Source organism: Nothobranchius furzeri, chromosome 7 (genome assembly GCF_043380555.1).
Source record: "Nothobranchius furzeri strain GRZ-AD chromosome 7, NfurGRZ-RIMD1, whole genome shotgun sequence".
Lineage (NCBI taxonomy): Eukaryota > Metazoa > Chordata > Actinopteri > Cyprinodontiformes > Nothobranchiidae > Nothobranchius > Nothobranchius furzeri.
The window spans coordinates 60,040,021-60,060,570 of record NC_091747.1 but is presented as its reverse complement, the minus strand read 5'-3'; the positions used below and the strand labels follow the sequence as shown (position 1 = coordinate 60,060,570).

Sequence of the window (20,550 nt, the reverse complement as noted above, 5' to 3'; positions counted from 1 at the left end):
TTCTCCGTTTTTTAGCCGTTTAGCTAGCTGAGCAAGGATACACGGGAGGTGTCTTGTAGCCTAGCCTTGGTCAGAAATTACCCAGAATACACCACGGTATTTTCAAAAGGACAGCGGATCAGAAGCCGGCAGCTACTTCAGGGACAATTTTCAAGTTTAAAAGTAAGTCAGCTAATTTAAAATGTTTTTTTTTAGATCCAAAGAAGTTATCTATGGTTGGTTAGTTGCTTAGTAGTTGCAGCTTCGGTGGCTAACGGGTAGTAACTCACTTATATATTTAATTTAATAAACATATACACAATTTAAAAAGTAAAAGGCTCCTCATATATTTATATTGAAACTAATACGTATAAAATATAACGTTATCTCTGGTGTCACGTGACGTTACGTGACCGCCGTGGAAGCCGCGGTCACGTGATGCAAATCTGTTCCATTTAACCGTTTTCTTTGACCAAGGAAGGACCGTGTCCTCGTAAGCAAGGCGCCTGGCCTCGCAAGACATCACCTCGCACGGCCAGGTGCCTTGATATTGAGAAACACACCTGATGTGACGTTATTGACAGGCGCAGGACCCAAACTGGCCAGAAGGAAACATGGCGTCCCCAAAGACGCTAGACCCACACCACACCTTATGTACTTTGGACCTGATTTTTATGGTTATGCGGTAAGAAACCATTACGTTTTGATGGATATTTCTTCAAGGTTTATGAAATAGTGTTCACATTTGCTGTGATAAAGTTGTTTTACTTAAGATGGCAGGAATCCATTAGGCCTAGCTGTTAGCTTGTCGGTCAGAATAAATCTCATTTTCCCTAAACTGAGATTTTTTAAATATATTGATAAGATTAAGATATCGGTAAGATATTGATTTCACAAACTTTGCACTTTGCATTTTTCCAACATTTATTCCCTTTATATGGTTTTCCTTAAAGAGCAAGTCACCCCCTACGAGAGTATTACTCCACTCCCACTTCCTTTTGAAAATTTCAACAAATGCTGTTGCCAAGCAGACTGAGAGGGCGGATCCGCTAACAAAAACACACACACACACACAGGCTCACAGTGACATTGTGACATCATATGGTACCAGCTAACGCCATAGAGCTCCGGACCCCACGTGACTCTCAGTTAGTAGACGCCATATTGGCAGGAAAAAACAGGTAAACAAACACGGATCGTAAACATGAACATGAACGGGATCGGCTTGGATTTTACTTCATCGGAGTTTACTTCACACTTTAAAAATGAAAAAATCATTTTATATAGTCAGAAATTAAATAGACTAAACATCTCCGACCCTTACCGTGCCCCGCCAGAAGCTGTCGGAGCAGACTTCTTACCGGACCTGGCTGGGGAACCCCTTGGGATTTCCCCGGAGGAGCTGGCCCAAGTGGCTAGGGAGAGGGAAGTCTGGGCCTCTCGACGCTACTGCCCCCGTAACCCGACTCCGGATAAGCGGATGAAAATGGATGGACAAATAACAGATTTACATGTAAGTAGTTTAAATAGAGTGCTGTGCTGTTTGAATATATAAACTGAACGCCAAGATAAATCACTAGTTTGATTTTTTTTTTCGTGAATAAAATCTTGGATCTTGGGGAATCCTGTAGACGGCTCATCCCTTATGTCGCCCGCGTCTGTTCCGTATCCTGGGGCACAACAGGAATCTACCATATTTCCCGTTTGATTGAGTTTTCTGACAATAACAAACAGTCCAGCTGCCGGCTTCTGCATGCCAATGTGGCACAGTTTCGATTTGAACTGTTGCATGCCGGGAGAAGTGACGTCAACTCCCGGAGCTCTATAGTCGACCTCTTAGCCAGATTTGTATTCCAATGTAATGCAGAGTTTGTACCTGAAGAGGGCGCAACACTGACAGTTTTAGGTAAATTATTTAAATTTGAACTAAGATGCACTAAAGTGCCAAAAATATTGACTACACGTGTCTACAGCACATTTAGACTCTTATTTACTTAGTTTATCAGCAAAAAAGTTGATTTGGGGTGACTTGCTCTTTAATAATGGCTTTTGTTAAGAAGTTTATTAATATGATTACAGTTGTTTACTTTTGGATCAATAACTTTTACCGAAGGCATTAACAGCTGCAGATAAGTGCGGGAGTTACGGTGGCACAGGAGGTAAGTGCTTGTCCCAAAATTGGAAGGTTGCAGGTTCGAGCCCCGCTCAGTCTGTCGCTGTTGTTGTGTCCAAAATTGGAAGGTTGCAGGTTCGAGCCCCGCTCAGTCTGTCGCTGTTGTTGTGTCCATAGGCAAGACACTTAACCCCCCTTGCCTGCTGGTGGTGGTCGGAGGGACCGGTGGCGCCAGTGCTCAGCAGCCTCGCCTCTGTCAGTGCGCCTCAGGGCAGCTGTAGCTACATTGTAGCTCATCCCCACCAGCGTGTGAATGTGTGTGTGAATGGGTGAATGACTGATTGTGTTGTAAAGTGCCTTGGGGGGTTCCTGGACTCTAGAAGGCGCTACATCAAATACAGGCCATTTACCATTTGTCAGCAGATGTGCGCTATGTTGAGTTTGAGGAAGTAATGAGATATTGCTTCACATCCATTTGGTTCTGATTCTGGTTTGGCACCGGTTTGATGTAGGTCACTGACTAGTATGCATATAGAGTCAGAACCTCAGTCACGTCCAACTATGATTACATGAATGAGCGAGGCAAAAGAAAAAATAACACAAAAGTTCCTGTAAGTTTGTTTCCATCATTAAGGGATGACATAATTCTCAAGCGAGATCCAGTTCACGGACAATGTTTGGCCAACACCACGGTACTCTGCAGGTATTTAGCAGGAAAACGCTCCATCAGTGAACTCTTACTAGATCACACACAAATGTTTAAAAAGAACATCACCATGGCAACTAATAATAATTAACCCTAGGGGCTTGAATGTGCCTTTATTGTGTAATCTGTATAATGTTCATGTCAAACACACATGTGGTGGTTTGGAGATATGCACAGAACTAAAAATCAGTGATTTTTGGTTTTGTTCTGCTGAACTTTAGCTTCATTTTACAATAAACCACATCGCTGATGGATTATTTGTGCAGGATTCATGTAAAACACATCAGCTGTTGGCCATATTTACTTAAAGTACAACAACAGGGTTTTATGTTGGCTGAGTTTGCTACAACAAGCTGCTTTAAAGCACAGTTAAACAAAGATGGAATTTTATTCTCATTATTTTACAAATTTCATCTTTTGCAGTTCTTGAGTCATTCGTTTGTTGTGGTTGGTATTTCACGAGTAAGCAAACTCAAATGGACTCAAGATGTTCTGTGGGCTGTTTGTTTGGCAGGTCGCTCATCTCAGGTTATTCTTATTCACTTCCATCTGCCAGACGCAGTTCACTGTGAGAGCAGACTTTCATTCGGTTTAACTGATTTCTCACATTTCTACGGTTTTGATTTTGTTGTCTGTTGAGTTTATTAAACTGTCTTAAAGCAGCTTTTGGGTCCTTGTAGGGTCCAGTATAGAAACGCGGCTTTAAATGAACAGTTCAGCCATATTGAAATGTTTCTGTGTAAAATCTAATACCAGATTGCCTGTTGTAGATTGCTCACGTGTGCATGAGAAACCCAAACTATTGCCCTAAATAGACTGATGTTGTCGTTAAAAAGCACGTAAACTCGTCAGTCTTGCTGGAGACGAACTGGTTCTAATCTAATTGTGCTAAAGCTCCCAGACATTACAGTAACCCCAAAATTCCACTACCTCCGCTCCGCTCCGCTCCGGCACGAACTCCGCAGCTAAAACGGTCCCGTTGTAGTCAATCAGAGCTGTTCCACTACTGCGGCCGTGCGGCGCAGTTCGCCGCCCGCCGTTCCGCCATCCGGCAAAAATAGGATCGATTCTATTTTTGCCGGACGCCGGATCACCTCCGCAGTCAATGGACAGAAATCACAACCGCCCAACAGGAAAGGGAGCAAGCACAACTTCCGTTATTTCACAATAAATCGATAAACAAAAGGCGTTTTTTGTTTCATATGCACAGGTTTAACAACTTTTAACAACTATCAATGGCGGCTGAACTTTAAATGCACAAAAATAAGCCATAAATACAGTTTCTACTACCAAAGTAGTCACACTTTGTTGATCCAAACACTGCTGATCTGTCAACACAAATGATGGGCAGATTAAACAGTTCATGCCGATGCTTCTCCCACACAACGGGTGTTTGGATCTAACTTCCGCGTTTATTGGTCGGACTGTATCGCAAGATCTCGAAAATCCCGCGCATGCCTGTTTGCGCACCTCAGGTCTCCGCACCGGAGCGGAGCCGTTGTAGAGCGGGTACCGGTAAAAATTGAGTTCGGAAGCGAGCGGCTGCGGAAGGCGGGGGCGGAGCGGAGGTAGTGGAATTTTGGGGTTAGAAACCAACTTCATCTGCATGTAAACGGTTCTGTCGAGCGGATACCAGCACCTTCCGGTGTGTGTGTGTGTGTAATAAACTGGGAACCTTTATCCTAGTTTTCATGTGCGTTAGATAACCAAACTCTCAAATGAAGCTACCTCCACTCCAGCAGGTGGCGACGTGCGCCCTTTTGTGTCGGCATTCTTCCAGTTAGCTTATAGCAACACAAACAGTAAAACGCTGGCGGGAGTGAAGGAGACAAAGCTAAAACAGGATAAACACAATGGCCGGAGGAATGGACAACAACGCTGCAGCGCAGCTTATTTGGTACGTACTTTACTGTTTGATGGTGTTACACGTGTTACTTTGTCACAATGATATTATCAGAAGACACTTCGTCACTTCTGGAAGGTGCTGGTATCCGCTCGACAGAACCGTTTACATGCAGATGAAGTTGGTTTCTAACCCCAAAATTCCACTACCTCCGCTCCGCCCCCGCCTTCCACAGCCGCTCGCTTCCGAACTCAATTTTTACTGGTAACCGCTCTACAACGGCTCTGCTCCGGTGCGGAGACCTGAGGAGAGCAAACAGGCATGCGCGGGATTTTCGAGATCTTGCGATACAGTCCGAGCAATAAACGCGGAAGTTAGATCCAAACACCCGTTGTGTGGGAGAAGCATCGGCATGAACTGTTTAATCTGCCCATCATTTGTGTTGACAGATCAGCAGTGTGTGGATCAACAAAGGGTGACTACTTTGATAGTAGAAACTGTATTTATGGCTCATTTTTGTGCATTTAAAGTTCAGCCGCCATTGATAGTTGTTAAAAGTTGTTAAACCTGTGCATATGAAACAAAAAACGCCTTTTGTTTATCGATTTATTGTGAAAAACGGAAAATGAGCTTGCTCCTTTTCCTGTTGGGCGTTTGTGATTTCTGTCCATTTACTGCGGAGGTGCTCCGGCGTCTGGCGAAAATAGGATCGATTCTATTTTTGCCGGACGCCGGAACAGAGGGCGGCGCACGGCGCCGCACTGCCGGAGCACGGCCGCAGTAGTGGAATTGCTCTGATTGACTACAACGGGACCGATTTTGCTCCGGCGTTCGTGTCGGAGCGGAGGTAGTGGAATTTGGGGCTGAGGGGCATGGGTAGGTGTGGCCAGCTCCAGCTTGTTTCCTCAATGTGACAAAACCCTGAAACATCTAATTTTGGAAGGTACTGAAAATGTGAAGAAGAAAACTCCTGAAATCTCTGAGACGAAATTAGTGCAAAGAAGTTGAACATGTTTTATATTGACCATAGAATTATAACTTAGCAAAATTAGTCATGTGTCTCCATGAAAGGTCAAGCGTTGTTATGGATGTAAGGAATCTGTTTGGAAACAAACATGGCTCCAGCTTTAAATTGCGTGGTTGTTGCTGAGCAGCGCTGCCTCTTCTGTACAATGACTTTATTATTCGGAGTAAATTATGACACACGATCCAACTTGGAAACATTACAGGAGGAAATGCTGCTGTCAGCTTGGTTTTGGAAGGTGATGCATCAAAAACTTCAATTTACAGCTGAATCTGACTGAATTAGGGTGTTTATTTTCCAGGGGTGGGTCAGCTTCCTGGTTTTTGAACCGCAGAGGCAGGATGCGTGAAAACATGGAATTTCTACCAGGCTGGAAATTGTCTGTCAAGGCGGAAAGATAGAGCAGAAACAAGCAGGTGTTTGTTCGGCTCAGTGAGGACATGTCCTAATGTTCTAACGTCCTGTCGGAGTGTGTGAGGTCAGGGGGTGCAGTGGAACGTGGTTGGATGAACTCATGAATGAAACATTTCTGATGCGGGAGAAGACCTCTTCCAGTGAAGAACCTTTATGTTAATGCTGATTATTTTTCTTTAAAAAACTTTATTTAGTTTATTGATTTAAATAAGCCTCCTCTGCCTCTTGTTTTTGTGCATTTTTACTTTTGTCTTTGTAAATAAAAAGAAAGCTTTAAAATGCTGAACTTGTCTCGGTTAGCCGTGATGCTGAAGCGGTCCAACGTTTCCTAGATAACTTTTGGAAATCAAAATGACAAAAATGACAAAAACAAGAACAGATTTTCCAAGTTTTCTTCACAGAAACTAGTTTTTATGTTGGCATTCAGGCAGACTTCTTGGTTTGAGCTAGCTTCTGGTGTGAGAGTCACGCTTGCTTTGATGATTTTACTCTAACTGCAGAGGGTTGGGTGTTTTAACGTGGCAGCCTGAAACATAGCACGCTGACAGATTGATGTAGATGAGAGGAGTTAATCCAGATGATAATCAGGAGGAGAATGGGATCGTTTTCCTTCTGGGAGGTGGGCTTCTACCTGCGTGGTGTTTGTCGGCTGCTCTGCAGCTGGAGCATGCAGTCGACTCATTTCCTCAAATTCCCAACACTAATAATTAACACTTTGTTCTCAATTGTTGTTGCACCACAGCTGGAAAGTAAATACCACCAAACATCTGCCCCATCTTCGTCTTCCTGCAAATTTTTGTCACGGTTTTGCTCCAATCCTGCAAGTCCTGCTGAAAAAGTCACAGTGACAGACTATAATAAGAAATAATCATTAAAAAATGGGTTTTCAGTGTTTCACGCCTTTAGTGATGTGTATAAAGATCTTATCCATAGAGGATTACTCTCTGAGCTAGACTCAGAGCTATAATTTAACCATGTAGGGTAAATAAAACAAGGACGGGACAAGAATTTGGTGAAATAACCAGCAGCTCCACTTGATTCCACATTGGAGCTGGCAGTGTTTGTTGACAGTTGCTGATGAGTGAACACATTCTTTTTAAAGTACTGTAAGTGTTTCCATCACGGTTAAAACCATAACAAAAGCAGAGCTTGTCGTTTACTGCAGGAAGGCTACAATGGACGAGAAGCAGACCTGATTCGCTGGGTCGTTACTTACGCCACAAGCTGTAAAGCAAAGCTCTCAGATGCTGCAGCATAACTGTAAATCAGAGGAGGAATAAAGTATTAACTACAAATGTAAAAAAATAAAACTGAAATGCAGTTCAGAGGTCTGAACTTGATACGTCTGAATTCACGTGGTTTTTGTCCTACAGTGTGTGCTGTCCAGCCACACGGGAAAAGCTACACACAGCCTGATCAGACAGGAAATCTAGCAAAACCACTCCAGATGAAACGTGATTTTAGAGTCAACCAACATGGTGGAGGAGGAGCATGTAGCGTGCTTCTGTCACTTTGCTTTCTGTTTGGCTAGATATCACAGTAAACATGGAGGCACATGTGTTTTTTTTTTTCTTGAAAACGGTGAAAGCAATCCCAAATGTTTAGTGTCCTCAATTCTGGTTGGAGCAGTCCTGATGTGCTTCCGAGCAGACCAGAGTGCTCTTAAAGTCTCTTTCCAGAGTATTTCTCTTATCCGACGGCACCATCTAGTGGATGACAACCATATCACACAAAAAGTCTGTCGCTCTGTTTTTTTTAAGATGGCGACTTTGCGTTTCTTGTTTATAAATGTGCTTCTGTAGCCGACAAACAGAGCTAAGAGACGTTTTACGAGTATTCAATCAATCAATCAATCAATCAATCAATCAATCAAAGCTTTATTTATAAAGCGCCTTCCGCAACCCTGTCAGGAAGCCCAAAGCGCTGAACATGGTACAGTTGTAGGTAAATATATTGAATAAATCAACAATAAAAGCAATTCAAATTACAAAATACAAATTACAAAATAGAAATTACAAGGTAGATGAAACATTCTGGTACAGGAAAAATGTGTGAAACACATTTGGATTGAGTGAACCAATGAAAACTGTGGAATGGATTCAACATAAAAGAGGGCCAAAATCAAACATGTTCTGGAAACGCCAAGCGGAGGAGGTGTGTTTTTAGGTGATACTTAAAGACTGGCAGAGATGGGGACAGCCTAAATGAGGGTGGCAACTGGTTCCAGAGTGACGGTGCTAGGACTGAGAAAGCCCGGTCCCCGCGAGTACGACACCTAGAACGAGGAACAGCGAGCAGGCCTTGGTCAGAGGAGCGCAGAGCGCGTGTTGGAGAGTGTCTGTTCAGGAGAGTGGCTAGATAGGGGGGACCACCACCCTGGAAGAAATGATAAACAAAGATGAGGATTTTGAATTGTGAGCGATAGCAAACCGGAAGCCAGTGCAGGGAGGCCAGAACCGGACTGATGTGGTCCCGTTTCCTGGTCCCAGTCAGGAACCTGGCTGCGCTGTTCTGCACAACCTGTAGGCGACGCAGTGATGACTGACACAACCCTGCATAGAGAGAGTTGCAGTAATCAAGCTGAGAAATTACAAAGGCATGCAGTACCCGCTCTAGGTGGGCTCTCGACAGCATGGGCTTGATTTTTGCGAGGCGTCTCAGGTGAAAGAAACTGGACCGGATCACAGAATTGATGTGAGCATCAAATTTAAGTCATGCATCAAGTTTCACCCCCAAACTGGTAACAACTTATTAATATTATACGTATTATACGTATACGTAAGATCTTATCCGTAGAGAATAAGTATTATTCTCTTGACATGTTGTGTTTTCATATATTTATATTTAGAAGACTTTCTTGTCCGTGAAATGTTCATCAACTCTACATCAGCCGAGATATTCCTTAAATGTGCTTAAGCGGTAGTCTAATGCTATTGGGTAGTTCTGGTCGGCGCTCAATTTCCTATTGCACGGAGCTCTACGGTGGGGGTGGGGGGTGCTTTGCAAAAAAAAAACAAACGTATTGTTCCGGACTCTGCCCTGAATCGGCTGCAGGTTGTTCAGAATGCTGCTGCCAGGTTCTTGACGGGTACACACCGACGTAGCCACATTACACCTGTCCTGGCACATCTTCACTGGCTCCCTGTCATTTTCAGAGTGCAGTTTAAGTTACTGACTTTTGTTTTTAAAGCGCTCAGTGACCTGGCACCTTCCTACCTCTCTGCCCTTCTCACTCCATATGTGCCCACCCGCTCGTTGAGGTCGGCTGACCTATTGCTGCTGCACACGCCGCGGATGAGGCTCAAATCGCGGGGTGAACGAGCATTTGTCCATGCTGCCCCAAAGCTATGGAACTCATTGCCCATTGGAGTTCGGCAGGCACCATCTCTGGCGGTTTTTAAATCTCGTTTAAAGACCCACTTTTACACTTTGGCTTTTAGACAGTGACTCGTTTTAGTGTTTTATTGTGTCATTGTTTTAATGTGTTCTTATTATTCATGTTTTCTCTGCTTTTAATTGAGATTTTATCCTTAGTTTTAGCTCCTTGTAATGGGTGTGTTTTGTTTTAGCCTGTGCAGCACTTTGGGCAGCTCCCATGCTGCATTTTAAATGTGCTATATAAATAAACTATGCTATGCTATGCTATGCTTACATTATATCACGGTACATGATTAGATAATCACTTTTAATTTCTGAAAAACCCATACATAATTTCTGAAAGTAGAAAACTCCGGAAAGCTACTTTAATGCACCACACACTTAAAGATTTTCTGATAAGATTATCTTTATATTAGGGTTGCAGGGATTAAACACTTTGACTATTAACCCTGGTTAACCCACCGTAAAGACATCTCCAACACTGCCAATAAAAATAATAGACGATAGCGCAACCCACCTAGACACAAACTATTATAGATATATTCCCACACAGGAGACCACCTCCTAGGTGGAAGTGGAGTGGTCTCGATGGCTGTTGTCACTGGTCTGCTTCGGCAGCATGCCCACATTCACTTTCACTTTTGTCTTTGTCCACGCGGGTCGCCATATTGTCTTTTTCTTCTTTTATTGGCGGTGTTGGAGACATTTTTACAGTGGCCAGGGCTAATAGTCAATCCAGGTATTCCCTGCAACCCTACTTTAGATGCAGTAATCTGGCGCTTCTTTGTGGTTGTCGAAAAGGGGGAACTGGATCTGAAATTGGCAGAATTATTTTACCATAAGAACCGAACCTTAAAAGTCAGTTTCTAACCTAAATCTAATAATTACTTGCTTTTTGTCCCATCTGCAACATCTTCCTGAACGGAAGATGTAAAACGTGATTTCTTTGTACATCTTATTTATACTTATATATTATATATTTATATATATCAAAGTAAGAGAATGAACTACGAGCCAGCCACGACTCAGCTCTTAGACTTACCAACTTCACACCAGCTTCTTGTGAAGTAAGCATCGAGTCAGACATGAAAAAATTCTGTTTGATTTAGTCACTAAACTACCATGATAAGTTTTTTTGGTTGGGTCAGAAAAGCCAGCACACGTGTTAATAATGAGCTGAAGGTTTCTGTATTTCTTGTCTGACTAGTTTTAGCAAGAAGTAATATTAAAAACCCAAATTTTACGTCTTTATTACAAATAAAGCTGGATGAAGCGTGGTGGTTTGTGGAAGTCAAAAACATCAGCTTTAATGGGAAATCATTGTGATGACCAGGATGGATCCAACAAGTCGGGCTTGAAATTAAATGCAAAACTGAAACATTATTCTGAATGTTGTCCTCTTTCTGCCAGGCCTGGTACTGTCTTAGCTGGAGGGCATTTCTAAAAGCAGAGACAGCTGCAGTTTGTCTACATTAAGTTTTCTGCTTGGATTTTCAATAAAATACCCCGTTCAAATTGCTGTACTTAGGAGTAATAGCTACTCCAGCTGAGCTTTATTAAGGGTCACTGGAAACCAGCAGGAATAAAACGTAAGCATTCAGAAACTAGCTTGTATTTGGGTAAATACTTAAAGCTGTTTGTGGTTGATTCTGGTGGACTTGGCTACTTTTACTTATGTTCTGTTTGTTTTCTGCATACTTTTACAACATGTTTTAGCACCAAAACTTAGTGTTTCCTTGGAGTTTCTTGCTTCCAACATTTAAATCAAACTAATGTTTAACATATTAAAGCTTGATCAAAGCAGGTTAGGCGGATGTGGCAGCAGATTGAAGGACCTACTTTCTAATTGGTCTCAGAGTTTCATCGTCTGGTCACATTTGTAGTGTTGGCTGGAGAAAATGTATGGAAAACTTTAACAAGTTTCTGATGAGGTGTGTAAGCTACAGTCTTTCCAAGCAGGTGTTTTATTTTCTTCCAGTGTTTGTTACCGGTTTGTGTGCATTATCAGTTCAAGGCAAAGGGGTGGATGCGTGTTGATATCAGAGAGTTGCATATGGTGCACATAAAGCCTGGAAACTGTTTGCATCAGAGCAGAAAAAGCCTGTGTTGATTTGGATAAATGACACCACAAAACAAAGTTGACCAGGGTATTTTCTAGGATCTTGAAAACCTAAACTCTGAATTAAAAAAAAAAACACATAAGTTTCCCACGTATCCCTCCTACTGGTTGAAAGCAGAATTACAACTGCCATAAACAACCCTGCTGCAGCCTGCTGTAGCTAGCACTAACAATGAGCTAACACTAACGCAACACAACTAATACTATGTAACGTCCAGCAATGGTCCGTTTAGGTACAGTCTGACCTTTCCACATCTATTCAACATCTGGTCAGAAAAGAGACATAACACTGCATGTGTTCCCTTTAAACGAGCCTGCCTTCATACCAGCTGGGACTCACAGACTCTGCAAGTCTGAAAGATAAACAATAACTTTATTTCCCAAGGTCCTATCTGTCTGCCTCCACAGAAGGAACAACTCCAGCTCGAATCAGCTGCTAAATTCAAGAATGATTTCCTAAATCAATATGAACTTCTTCCATGATTTATAATTTAGATAATCATTAAATAAACATTTGTTTATTACTACTTATAATAATTGTAGTAAAATGAAATGCTTCATTAATCTGTGCTCACTGAATGGATGTTATGTTATGTTTATGTCTACTATAGGGATGGGTACCGAATTCGGTACTTTTTAAGGTACCGACCGAATTCCATAGTACCGACCGAGCACCGATTCACGTCATTTCAAACGGTGCCTCGTTTCGGTACCCATCCTTCATAACGAGAACTTGCCAAGACAGCTGCGCATGCGCAAGAGCGTTATGTCGTCGGTCGCTGCGAGCCAGTTGTAAACAGAGCAGCATGGTAGAAAGAACGCACGCTAAAGCTTGGGTCCACTTCACTAAATGTGATGGGTAACTGGGTGATGATGAAACCAGCGACAACGATCTAAGTGAGACATCCTCATCTTAATCTGCTCCGGTAGGTAAATATAATGTTTAAGATAACGTTAGCTTGATATGTTAGCTTCCGTTTCGCTAATGGTGCGTTCGCTTTGTCCTCGGAAACCCGAATTTCCGACTAGTAGAACATGAACGCGCTCTAAAGTTTGGCTTCACTTTACTAAATGCGACGGGTGATTGGGTGAAGATGAAACCAGCAACAACGATCTAAGTGTGAGGCATCATCGTTTTAATCTGCTCCAGCAGCTAAATAAACTAAGATAATGTTAGCTTGATATGTTAGCTTCCATTGCCACCATTGTTATCAGCTAATGGTGCGTTCACTTTCTCCTCGGAAATTCTAACTTCCCAGTAGGAAAAATCAAATGAAAAAAGATGGCAAAAGGAATGAAGATACACAGTAAATTTAGTTCACAGTAAAGATGTTTGCTTCAGTTTAATTATCAGCTTATAAAACTACAAGGACGATGGTAAAATACAAACAGGTGAATGTTATTTATCGTGATATTTATCAAATATTGTTATATATTGTAACGTGAGGAAATATATGATATGTGAAACTCAGCAGGCTGCATTAATTAAAGGCATATATATAAAGGAAATAATCATGAAAATGAAGGGCAAATTGGCTTGTGGCCCTTTAAGGGAAATAGTAACAAAATAAAATTAACTTTGTAATCGAATATAATCATGCTACACAAAGCACTAATAAAAAGATAGAGATGTAAATCAGTTCTAAAAATGTAAATCAGTAGGTTAGTAATCCCTAAAGATGTGAGTTAGTAACAGGACCCTGGCTGGAGGCAGGTAACCTGAAAAAAAAAACCAAAGGATATCACATTTGTTAAAAATTCATCCCACAAACGAGAGAATTTGTAACGGTCCACCAGTCAGTGGAAAAGAATCCGGTCAGAATAGTCGGTCAGAATAGAGTTTTGAATCTGGTATTGCGGACCCACAGAGACACGAGTTTGGACGTATCAGTGGGAGCAGGCTCATAAGCGATTTGGTTATCAAACTGTTTGTATCTTGTGTTACGAACCCACAGGGAAACTTGTTTGAATTTACCTGAGGGTCCCGTTTGGAACTGGAGCGAAGCTGATGGTTTAGCTGTTAGATCAGAACCTGATTTTACCTGCTCAAAGTTGTGTTGCAGCTTTACGGAGGCGACTTTGTTGTGATCAGAAATAGTAGTGAACTGGAAATGCGAAAATGATGCTCGCAAAGCAGGAGGAGGCTCCCCACCCCCCTTTTGTTTCTCAAACTTATGCCGTGTCTGTGAGACAGGAGAAGCATAACAAAGAACAGTTCTTAAGCTCTTAAAAGCCCTAATACCAAGAAGATGCACATTGTCACCTGAATCGTGCTGAAAGAGTAGGTGTTCAGATGTCCAAAGACCTGGAGGTGTTGGACTTGGAGGTTCTGAAAAGGAGTGATCCAAGGATGGTTGTGTCACGGGTGTCAAAGCAAACCTAGCTATGTTTAGAATCAGATACAGACATGATGCTAGCTTTAGGAACATGGTCTGTCCTGAAAACTGAAGCCAAGAATACTTTATTCCCAAGAATGATGGAGGTTCCCACACTGAATCAGAAAAACCCGGTTTAACCAGAGTATTTACAGACTGACTAGAACTCCGCCCCGTAGAAGGTGCAGCACCTAACTCCGGGTCGGAGGTCAATGTTGTCAGCTGAATTGGTGGAAGGTCAGTGTCGATTTCTGCAATGACCCGCCCGCTCGGAGGAGGCGTTCCCCCGAACCGGTTGAAGTCCGCAACGGAAAACTCAGAGCCACTCAGCACCCCCCCTTTGTCAGGAGGGGCCCCGAGCAGAGCATCACTGCACGCACCTACACCTCCCGGGCCGGGTTGCCTTCCCAAGCCCGTGAGAGAGGTGTGCGCAGCAACCACCGAGCCACCCTTAATATCGCCACTAACCACAGGACTGCTGGAAACCGCAGGGTTCTCTGCGTCGTCGTGGTCACCTGTAAGAGAAATCACAGGAAAGAGAGCACAGAGGCCAGAGACTAAGTCACACCCCTGTGAAAGGAGAAAGGAATTGGCCACCGTATTAGCAGAGGTCACAAACTGAAAAGTGACAAGGTCATTCACATAAAGGTCAAGATGTCCGGGCACAAACCCCTTAAATGGCATGGTAGCTCCGTCCGGAGACCACAAGTGTTTCACGGCGGCTGACGTTTCCATCACGCCCCGATAAAGAAGCTGGCTTGTGCATGAGGCGGACTGACGAGTAAAACAGACCTCTGACTGAAGCGGTGGGTCACAGCCTGAAGATTTCACACCCATGCTGGAGAGATGTTCAGCCTTTAACATGGATGACAGAGGAGAAGCATTAGGAAACAAAGGGTTAAGCACAACCTGTTTGTCAGAGAGGTTAACCATAGGCTCAAGAGATTTATTCAGCTTAAAAGTAGCAGAGAAAGTGTTGTTCATTTCAAACCTTGATGTTGATGGTGGGTTTTTGACCCCCTGGAAGAAATAAAAGTAAAGAAAAAGCGTTATGACTGTAAACAGCATGTTGTTTGAATTCACGTCATGAATTGCAGACCAGAACCACCTCCGACCCAGTGCAGCTGGCACCGAACCGCAGCCACTAGTCCCCACTGCTCCCGACCGGCGGCACCCGCCTAAAACGGGCCCGTTCGGGCGGGCGGAGGGATCAGCGTTGCCCAGCCGGTGAACAGTCTCCTGCGTCATGGCATGTTCTGGAAGCAGAACGTCAGAGAACCCTACACCAGGTGTAACAGTGCAAGAAAGATTTTGTCGTGTCTCGTCCATCTCCCATTAAGTTCAGAGCAACTCGCGTTTTTACCTTCTGAGCCGACGTAAAACTCCGGGCAGATTCCTTAATATGTCTCACACAAACAAGGACTGTCCGTAGCTTAACTTAACTTTATGACACAGGGTAAAACAAGGAATTGTTGATAGAGAAATGAATACACACAACTTCACAAGATGGAAGAAAAAGGCATGGATCCGAGCGATGGAGGCTGTGAAAGCCGACCCGTCCACCGGTCCAAAAAAAAAAAAAAAAAAAAAATAAACCCTACGCTGCCGAGATGCTATCAGACGGACAAACGTAGCAAAATGTAGATTCTACACACCGTAGCGATTTACAAGAACCACCGCCAATGCGGGTTTTGTGAGGACACAGACTGACTGTGTCAGAAATGGTATGACAATCTAACGGGACGCGTTCCCTTTTTGTCTAACTGTGGTGCTAGCTTAGCTCTCCGGCCAGGTCTAGCGTTCTTTGTCTGTAGCGACCAGACTTAAACTTTCCCGATTAACAAGTAGGCATCTCGCCCCGCTTGTAATACGGACTTTAAAACGTACGCAATCTGAATGCAGTAACGCGTGACGGCTGTGCTTCGCTTTACGACGTTTACCTAGCAATCAAGCTAAGGTAGGTGTCACCGAGCATTCCGTTTAAAAAACGCACGCAATCTGAATGCAGTAACGCGTGACGGCCATAACCCGGCTTACGACGTTTACCGTGCAATCAAGCAACAGTAGGTGCCTACGGGCATTCCGTTCAGATTGTTTCTATAAGTCGCCCATGCAATGGAGATATTTTCCACAATAGCTCGCCCACAGTGTCAACACACTGAGACGAAAGGTGTCCGAGAATTTAGTCTCGGTTCTGAGGTTCGGAGAATTTAGTGATAATTTCAGGAACTGAGGATAAGCTGCTCACGGTAGCTCACCCAGCAATGGTCAGAGCGGAAACGGAGCTGTCCGACCTGAGGTTAGATTAGAGACGCGGCGGCGCGTCAAAATGGACAGAATTTAGTCAAAAGCACAACTCACACGTTCGCTCCGAAGGCGAAGATGGGATAAATCAAAGTTAGGTCTGTAATTTGCGGTCAATTTGAGATCGGAGATCTTCCCGGTCAAGTTTCCACCAGGACGCCTCCCGGAAGAGTGACTTCAGCGGAACAATTTCCGGTTAAGTTCAAAATAAGACATCAAAGTGAAACACAGAGAAAAGCGTTGTTTGTAGCTTTTAGATGTAAGAAATCAGACATATCGCAGATATAGAAGACTGGATACGCTCGCCATTAAATGTAGCGTTATGGATTTATGCTCTTTTATGAAAGAGAAACCATGCTACGTATTAATTCAGAATATTAATTTTAATAAATCAATAACCAAATTTTATATTGTTCAGAAGACTCAAAGGTTGTTTTCATCCATAAACTGCCGATAATATCTGAGTGTCTGTGTTTCAGTTCAATGAGGAAACAAGTTTGAAGGATTAAAAGTTTTAATTCTTCAAGTTAAACTAATGATTTTGAAAATTGACAAACAGGAAATAACAATCACATTGGCAACTTTGTGGGACAATCTTTTAACAGTTTATATGCTGTTCTTGCTCAAATAGACCTTCTGGTGAATTTATGAAGATTGAGAATGTTGTGACATGAATGCGTGTGTGAGTCTGATTTTGCTTCAAGAAGAAACAGGTGTCTGAGTGAAGTGATGGTTTGGATAAACTTAGGTCTTATCAGAGAACTGCATCAAACGCTAAAACCGTGCTCTGTCTCACCGAACTCTTGTGGACCCTCTTTCGGATCCGGGCCGTGGAGGATGTTGTGGTTCATCCAGATGACACCGGCGGCTGACAGGAGACATAGGTGTCGAACGGAACCGGTCCAGAGTTGCCCTCGGTACACGTGGATGGTAGAGCGTTTTATCGATGCGCTTTCTTAAGTTAATTCACTCAGAAATCAAAAGACTCGGTAATGAGTCTTCGTTAGAAGTCGCGATTCAGCTATTCTGCCTGGCTTGGCAGAAACAGTGTGAAAGGGGGGAAGAACGAGCCAACAGGCTCTGCCCCCCCTTTGGTTTTCAGGTCTGTTCTCTCTCGTTGTCCAACACGAACTGAATCAAAAGACTGAAACTTACCAAAAACCTCCCTTCTCAAAGCAAAAACATGTGCGTCATCAAATGTGTCTGGATTTTACTGTGGGAAGGTGTGTGTGGGTGTGTGTGAATGTTTGTGTGCTTGAGTGTGAAGGTCAGTACCAAACATTCAACATTATCTACTTAAGAGTGGATTCATTAATCCATTATAATTACCCCAAAGCATAAGAACCATTCATTTGATTAAATACATTTATAATGAGCAAAATGATAATGGTTATTTTTAACATTAAAATCAAGAAAAAGAAGTTTAAACTTTATGTTTTGACTTGGTCTGGGTACAACTCATGTAAACACATCTTCTGGTAGACTGCAGGTGGTTGATGTTATGGTTTCCTCCCAGACTCGCTGGCGTTCAGGACTTAATCTGTGGGCGAAAGTTCTCAATGACCCAGCTTTGACCTAGCTGCGTCCAGCACCACCTTTGTGATAGAAAACCCATATTTCCTCACGTTACAATATTGAGAAAAATATATATTTAATTATAAAAGAGAATTAAAATATTAAACACTCAAAAGTATCAAAAATTGGTACCGTTAAGTACCGGTATCGATTCCCAGGTACCGGGAATTAGTACCGAATCGATTCAAATGTCAAAGGTACCCATCCCTAGTCTACTAGAACCTGCCATGTGTTCAACATGTTTTGACGACGAGGTCCTCACATCTGCGCTCACACAATAACAAGTACGGCTAAGTTAAACCCTGACACACATAGTATTAAACCAGTCAGAACATCCTGTACCAAGAAGGCGTGTTTCTGAGTTGTCTTGGTAACGTCTCTCAAACTTGTCAGCCTCTGATTGGCTGTGCAAATCATAACATCAAAACCTTAAAACTGGATCATCCTGAGTGATTCGACAGTTCTAGAGAATCGCTTCAGGCTGGCCATCTGTTGTAAACCTCTTAACCATCAAAGATTTTGACACGTCGTCAAAACCTTGTTTTCCCCCCTTTAAACATTTTCCATTGTCTTTCCTTTCTGCTTCCTTTTGATGTTTACATTGAAAAATGACGTCACTTTCAGAAGTGAAGATAAAAGCTTTTTTGAAGCAGGCTGCTTCTTTCTCTTATTGGAGCCACTAGGATAACTACATTTCGTGCTTAATGTTTTGACTACTGCTTCGAGTTTGTTACGAACGCTTCCGCCCCTCTTCTTCTTCTTATTTGTGGTCTTATGGCACTTGGCAAACATCAATTTGGTGCATTACTGCCACCAACTGAATTGGAGTGGAATGACTACCAATCACTTCCTGTTTGTGCATCGAGTCTTAAAGAAATAGTCCATTGTGGCATTAACAGAGGGGTGCCAGCAGTCAGGGCTAGGGGGCCCCTCATCATAAGGGGGCCCCAGGCGGCCACCGACCTATGCCTACTGGTAAAACCACCACTTGTTCCAGGCAATAGCTGGAAATTATAGCTGAAATGTAATTTTTTTAAATTGCTTAAATTTGGTCAAAGTGGCCTTAAAAATGTCTTAAAAAGTCTTAAATTTGGCTCCCTTAAACCTGCAGATACCCTGAACTGATGACATTTTTCTTAAAAAACAAATATCAATATTCCCATCTAAAATGTTAAATCCTGGAAAACCCTCTCCTAATGGTTGTGAATGTCCTGTTCTCATCGACTGGATCTGGATCCATTCGTCAGACTGCCCCCGTCCCTCCTCCCTCTGCTCATACCCCTCTTTGTGCACGAATCAGGGAGTGAAGCCGGAGCCAGGCTAGTTATATTAGCTGAATGCTAAACTGTTACACAGTGACGTAGCCTGAGCGGACGTGGCAGAGGACGATACATATCATATATTGGAATTCAGCCAAAAGATGTCGGGATTTAAGTTTTGGTCCACATCCTGTACCATAATCTCATCCTTTGGCCCAGCCAGAGATGCTCACAAGCATGTCCCACCAGATTGTAATTTTCATCGTTTGTTCTGGGTGGACTTCTAGTTCTTTGCACAAATCTTTAAGAAGCATGCCATAATCCTGTCGATCTGCTTGGATGGGCAATTGAGGTGATTCTTGCTTCCTGGTTTCCCTTAGAACCTGATCCATGTTTTCTTTTCAGAACCTTCGGATGGGTTCTGGCAAACTCCTCTCCTCTCCTGAGTTTCATCCGTAGCAACCATCGGTTTCTTGTCTGACCGAGAGCTTTCATCCCTCATTAGTCACTTTCTGGTCCAAAACAGCCTCATTAAAAAGAAAGTTGGAATATGCTGATCTTGGGTGCACTTTTAAAAATATATATTTTCTTGGGTTTGGACCCAGATCTGGAATTTGACACTATCACGACTTGAAGGTCTGCAGACGATGGTTGTATAACGTTCTCTCAACAATGTGTGCTTCAGCTTTCATCTGTTCCACATTGTAGTAAATTCAAAGTTCCTTTATTCCTTTTTGTTTTGTTTTTGATCTAAAAGTGTCAGAGAGATGAAGACCTTGTTACTTTGATTTTACTTTTATTCTTCCCATGTGTTTGGCCATTAGCGATGGAAGGACTGTCTGCTTTTCATCGACAAACTCACTTTTGAGATGGTCTCTGAGTATCGGAGTTGAAATCAGCAGAAGTGGAAGAGTTGATTTTCACTGTGGAGCAGAGTCGATTGCGCTTGAAACCATAGTTTGGATCTTTTCTTTTTAAAGAAAAGCTCTTAAAACAAAAGGTTAGTTTTTACAACAAATGCTCCAAATTCATTAACTTCTTGGATGGATTTTATGCCATCAGCAAAGACGTCTAGACCAATCAGAGGCTTGGTAATTATATAACGGCTGGAAAAAGTTACATTTTTGTGCCAAAAGACCCTTCTGACTCCATATGTGTACCTCTTTTATCTTCAGACTTCATGTCCTTAAGATTCTGAAGAAAGCCTTGAGGAACAATAATTTAATTTCATTTGCTTGCTAATTCACTATTATCAGTTTTCTTGCATCAGTGTCTTTTTAGTAGGGCTGCACAATATATCGCAAATATATCGTTATCGCGATATCAGCATGCGCAATATGCACATAGCAAAGAACAGATATATATCGCAATGAATGGTCAGTTAAAATGTTTGCTACACATGATGCATTCTGTTAATCAAACGGAAGCATGATGTTTTTTTAACAAATCACATGGAGCTCT

General features: G+C 42.7%; 2 protein-coding genes across 7 annotated transcripts in view; one reads left to right on the top strand and one right to left on the bottom strand.

Annotated features, from left to right (window-relative positions):
* Positions 1–20,550, top strand: part of LOC107383079 (collagen alpha-1(XVIII) chain) — a 117,106-nt gene that overhangs the window by 31,950 nt on the left and 64,606 nt on the right. The gene's annotated exons all lie outside the window — the stretch shown is intronic.
* Positions 13,654–15,438, bottom strand: LOC139070631 (uncharacterized). The gene is made up of 2 exons (XM_070553260.1): positions 14,622–15,438; positions 13,654–13,905 (listed from the first exon to the last, which is right to left on the bottom strand). Exons 1-2 carry the CDS (start codon positions 15,278–15,280, stop codon positions 13,866–13,868), a joined length of 699 nt encoding a protein of 232 aa, XP_070409361.1. The 5' UTR covers positions 15,281–15,438; the 3' UTR covers positions 13,654–13,865.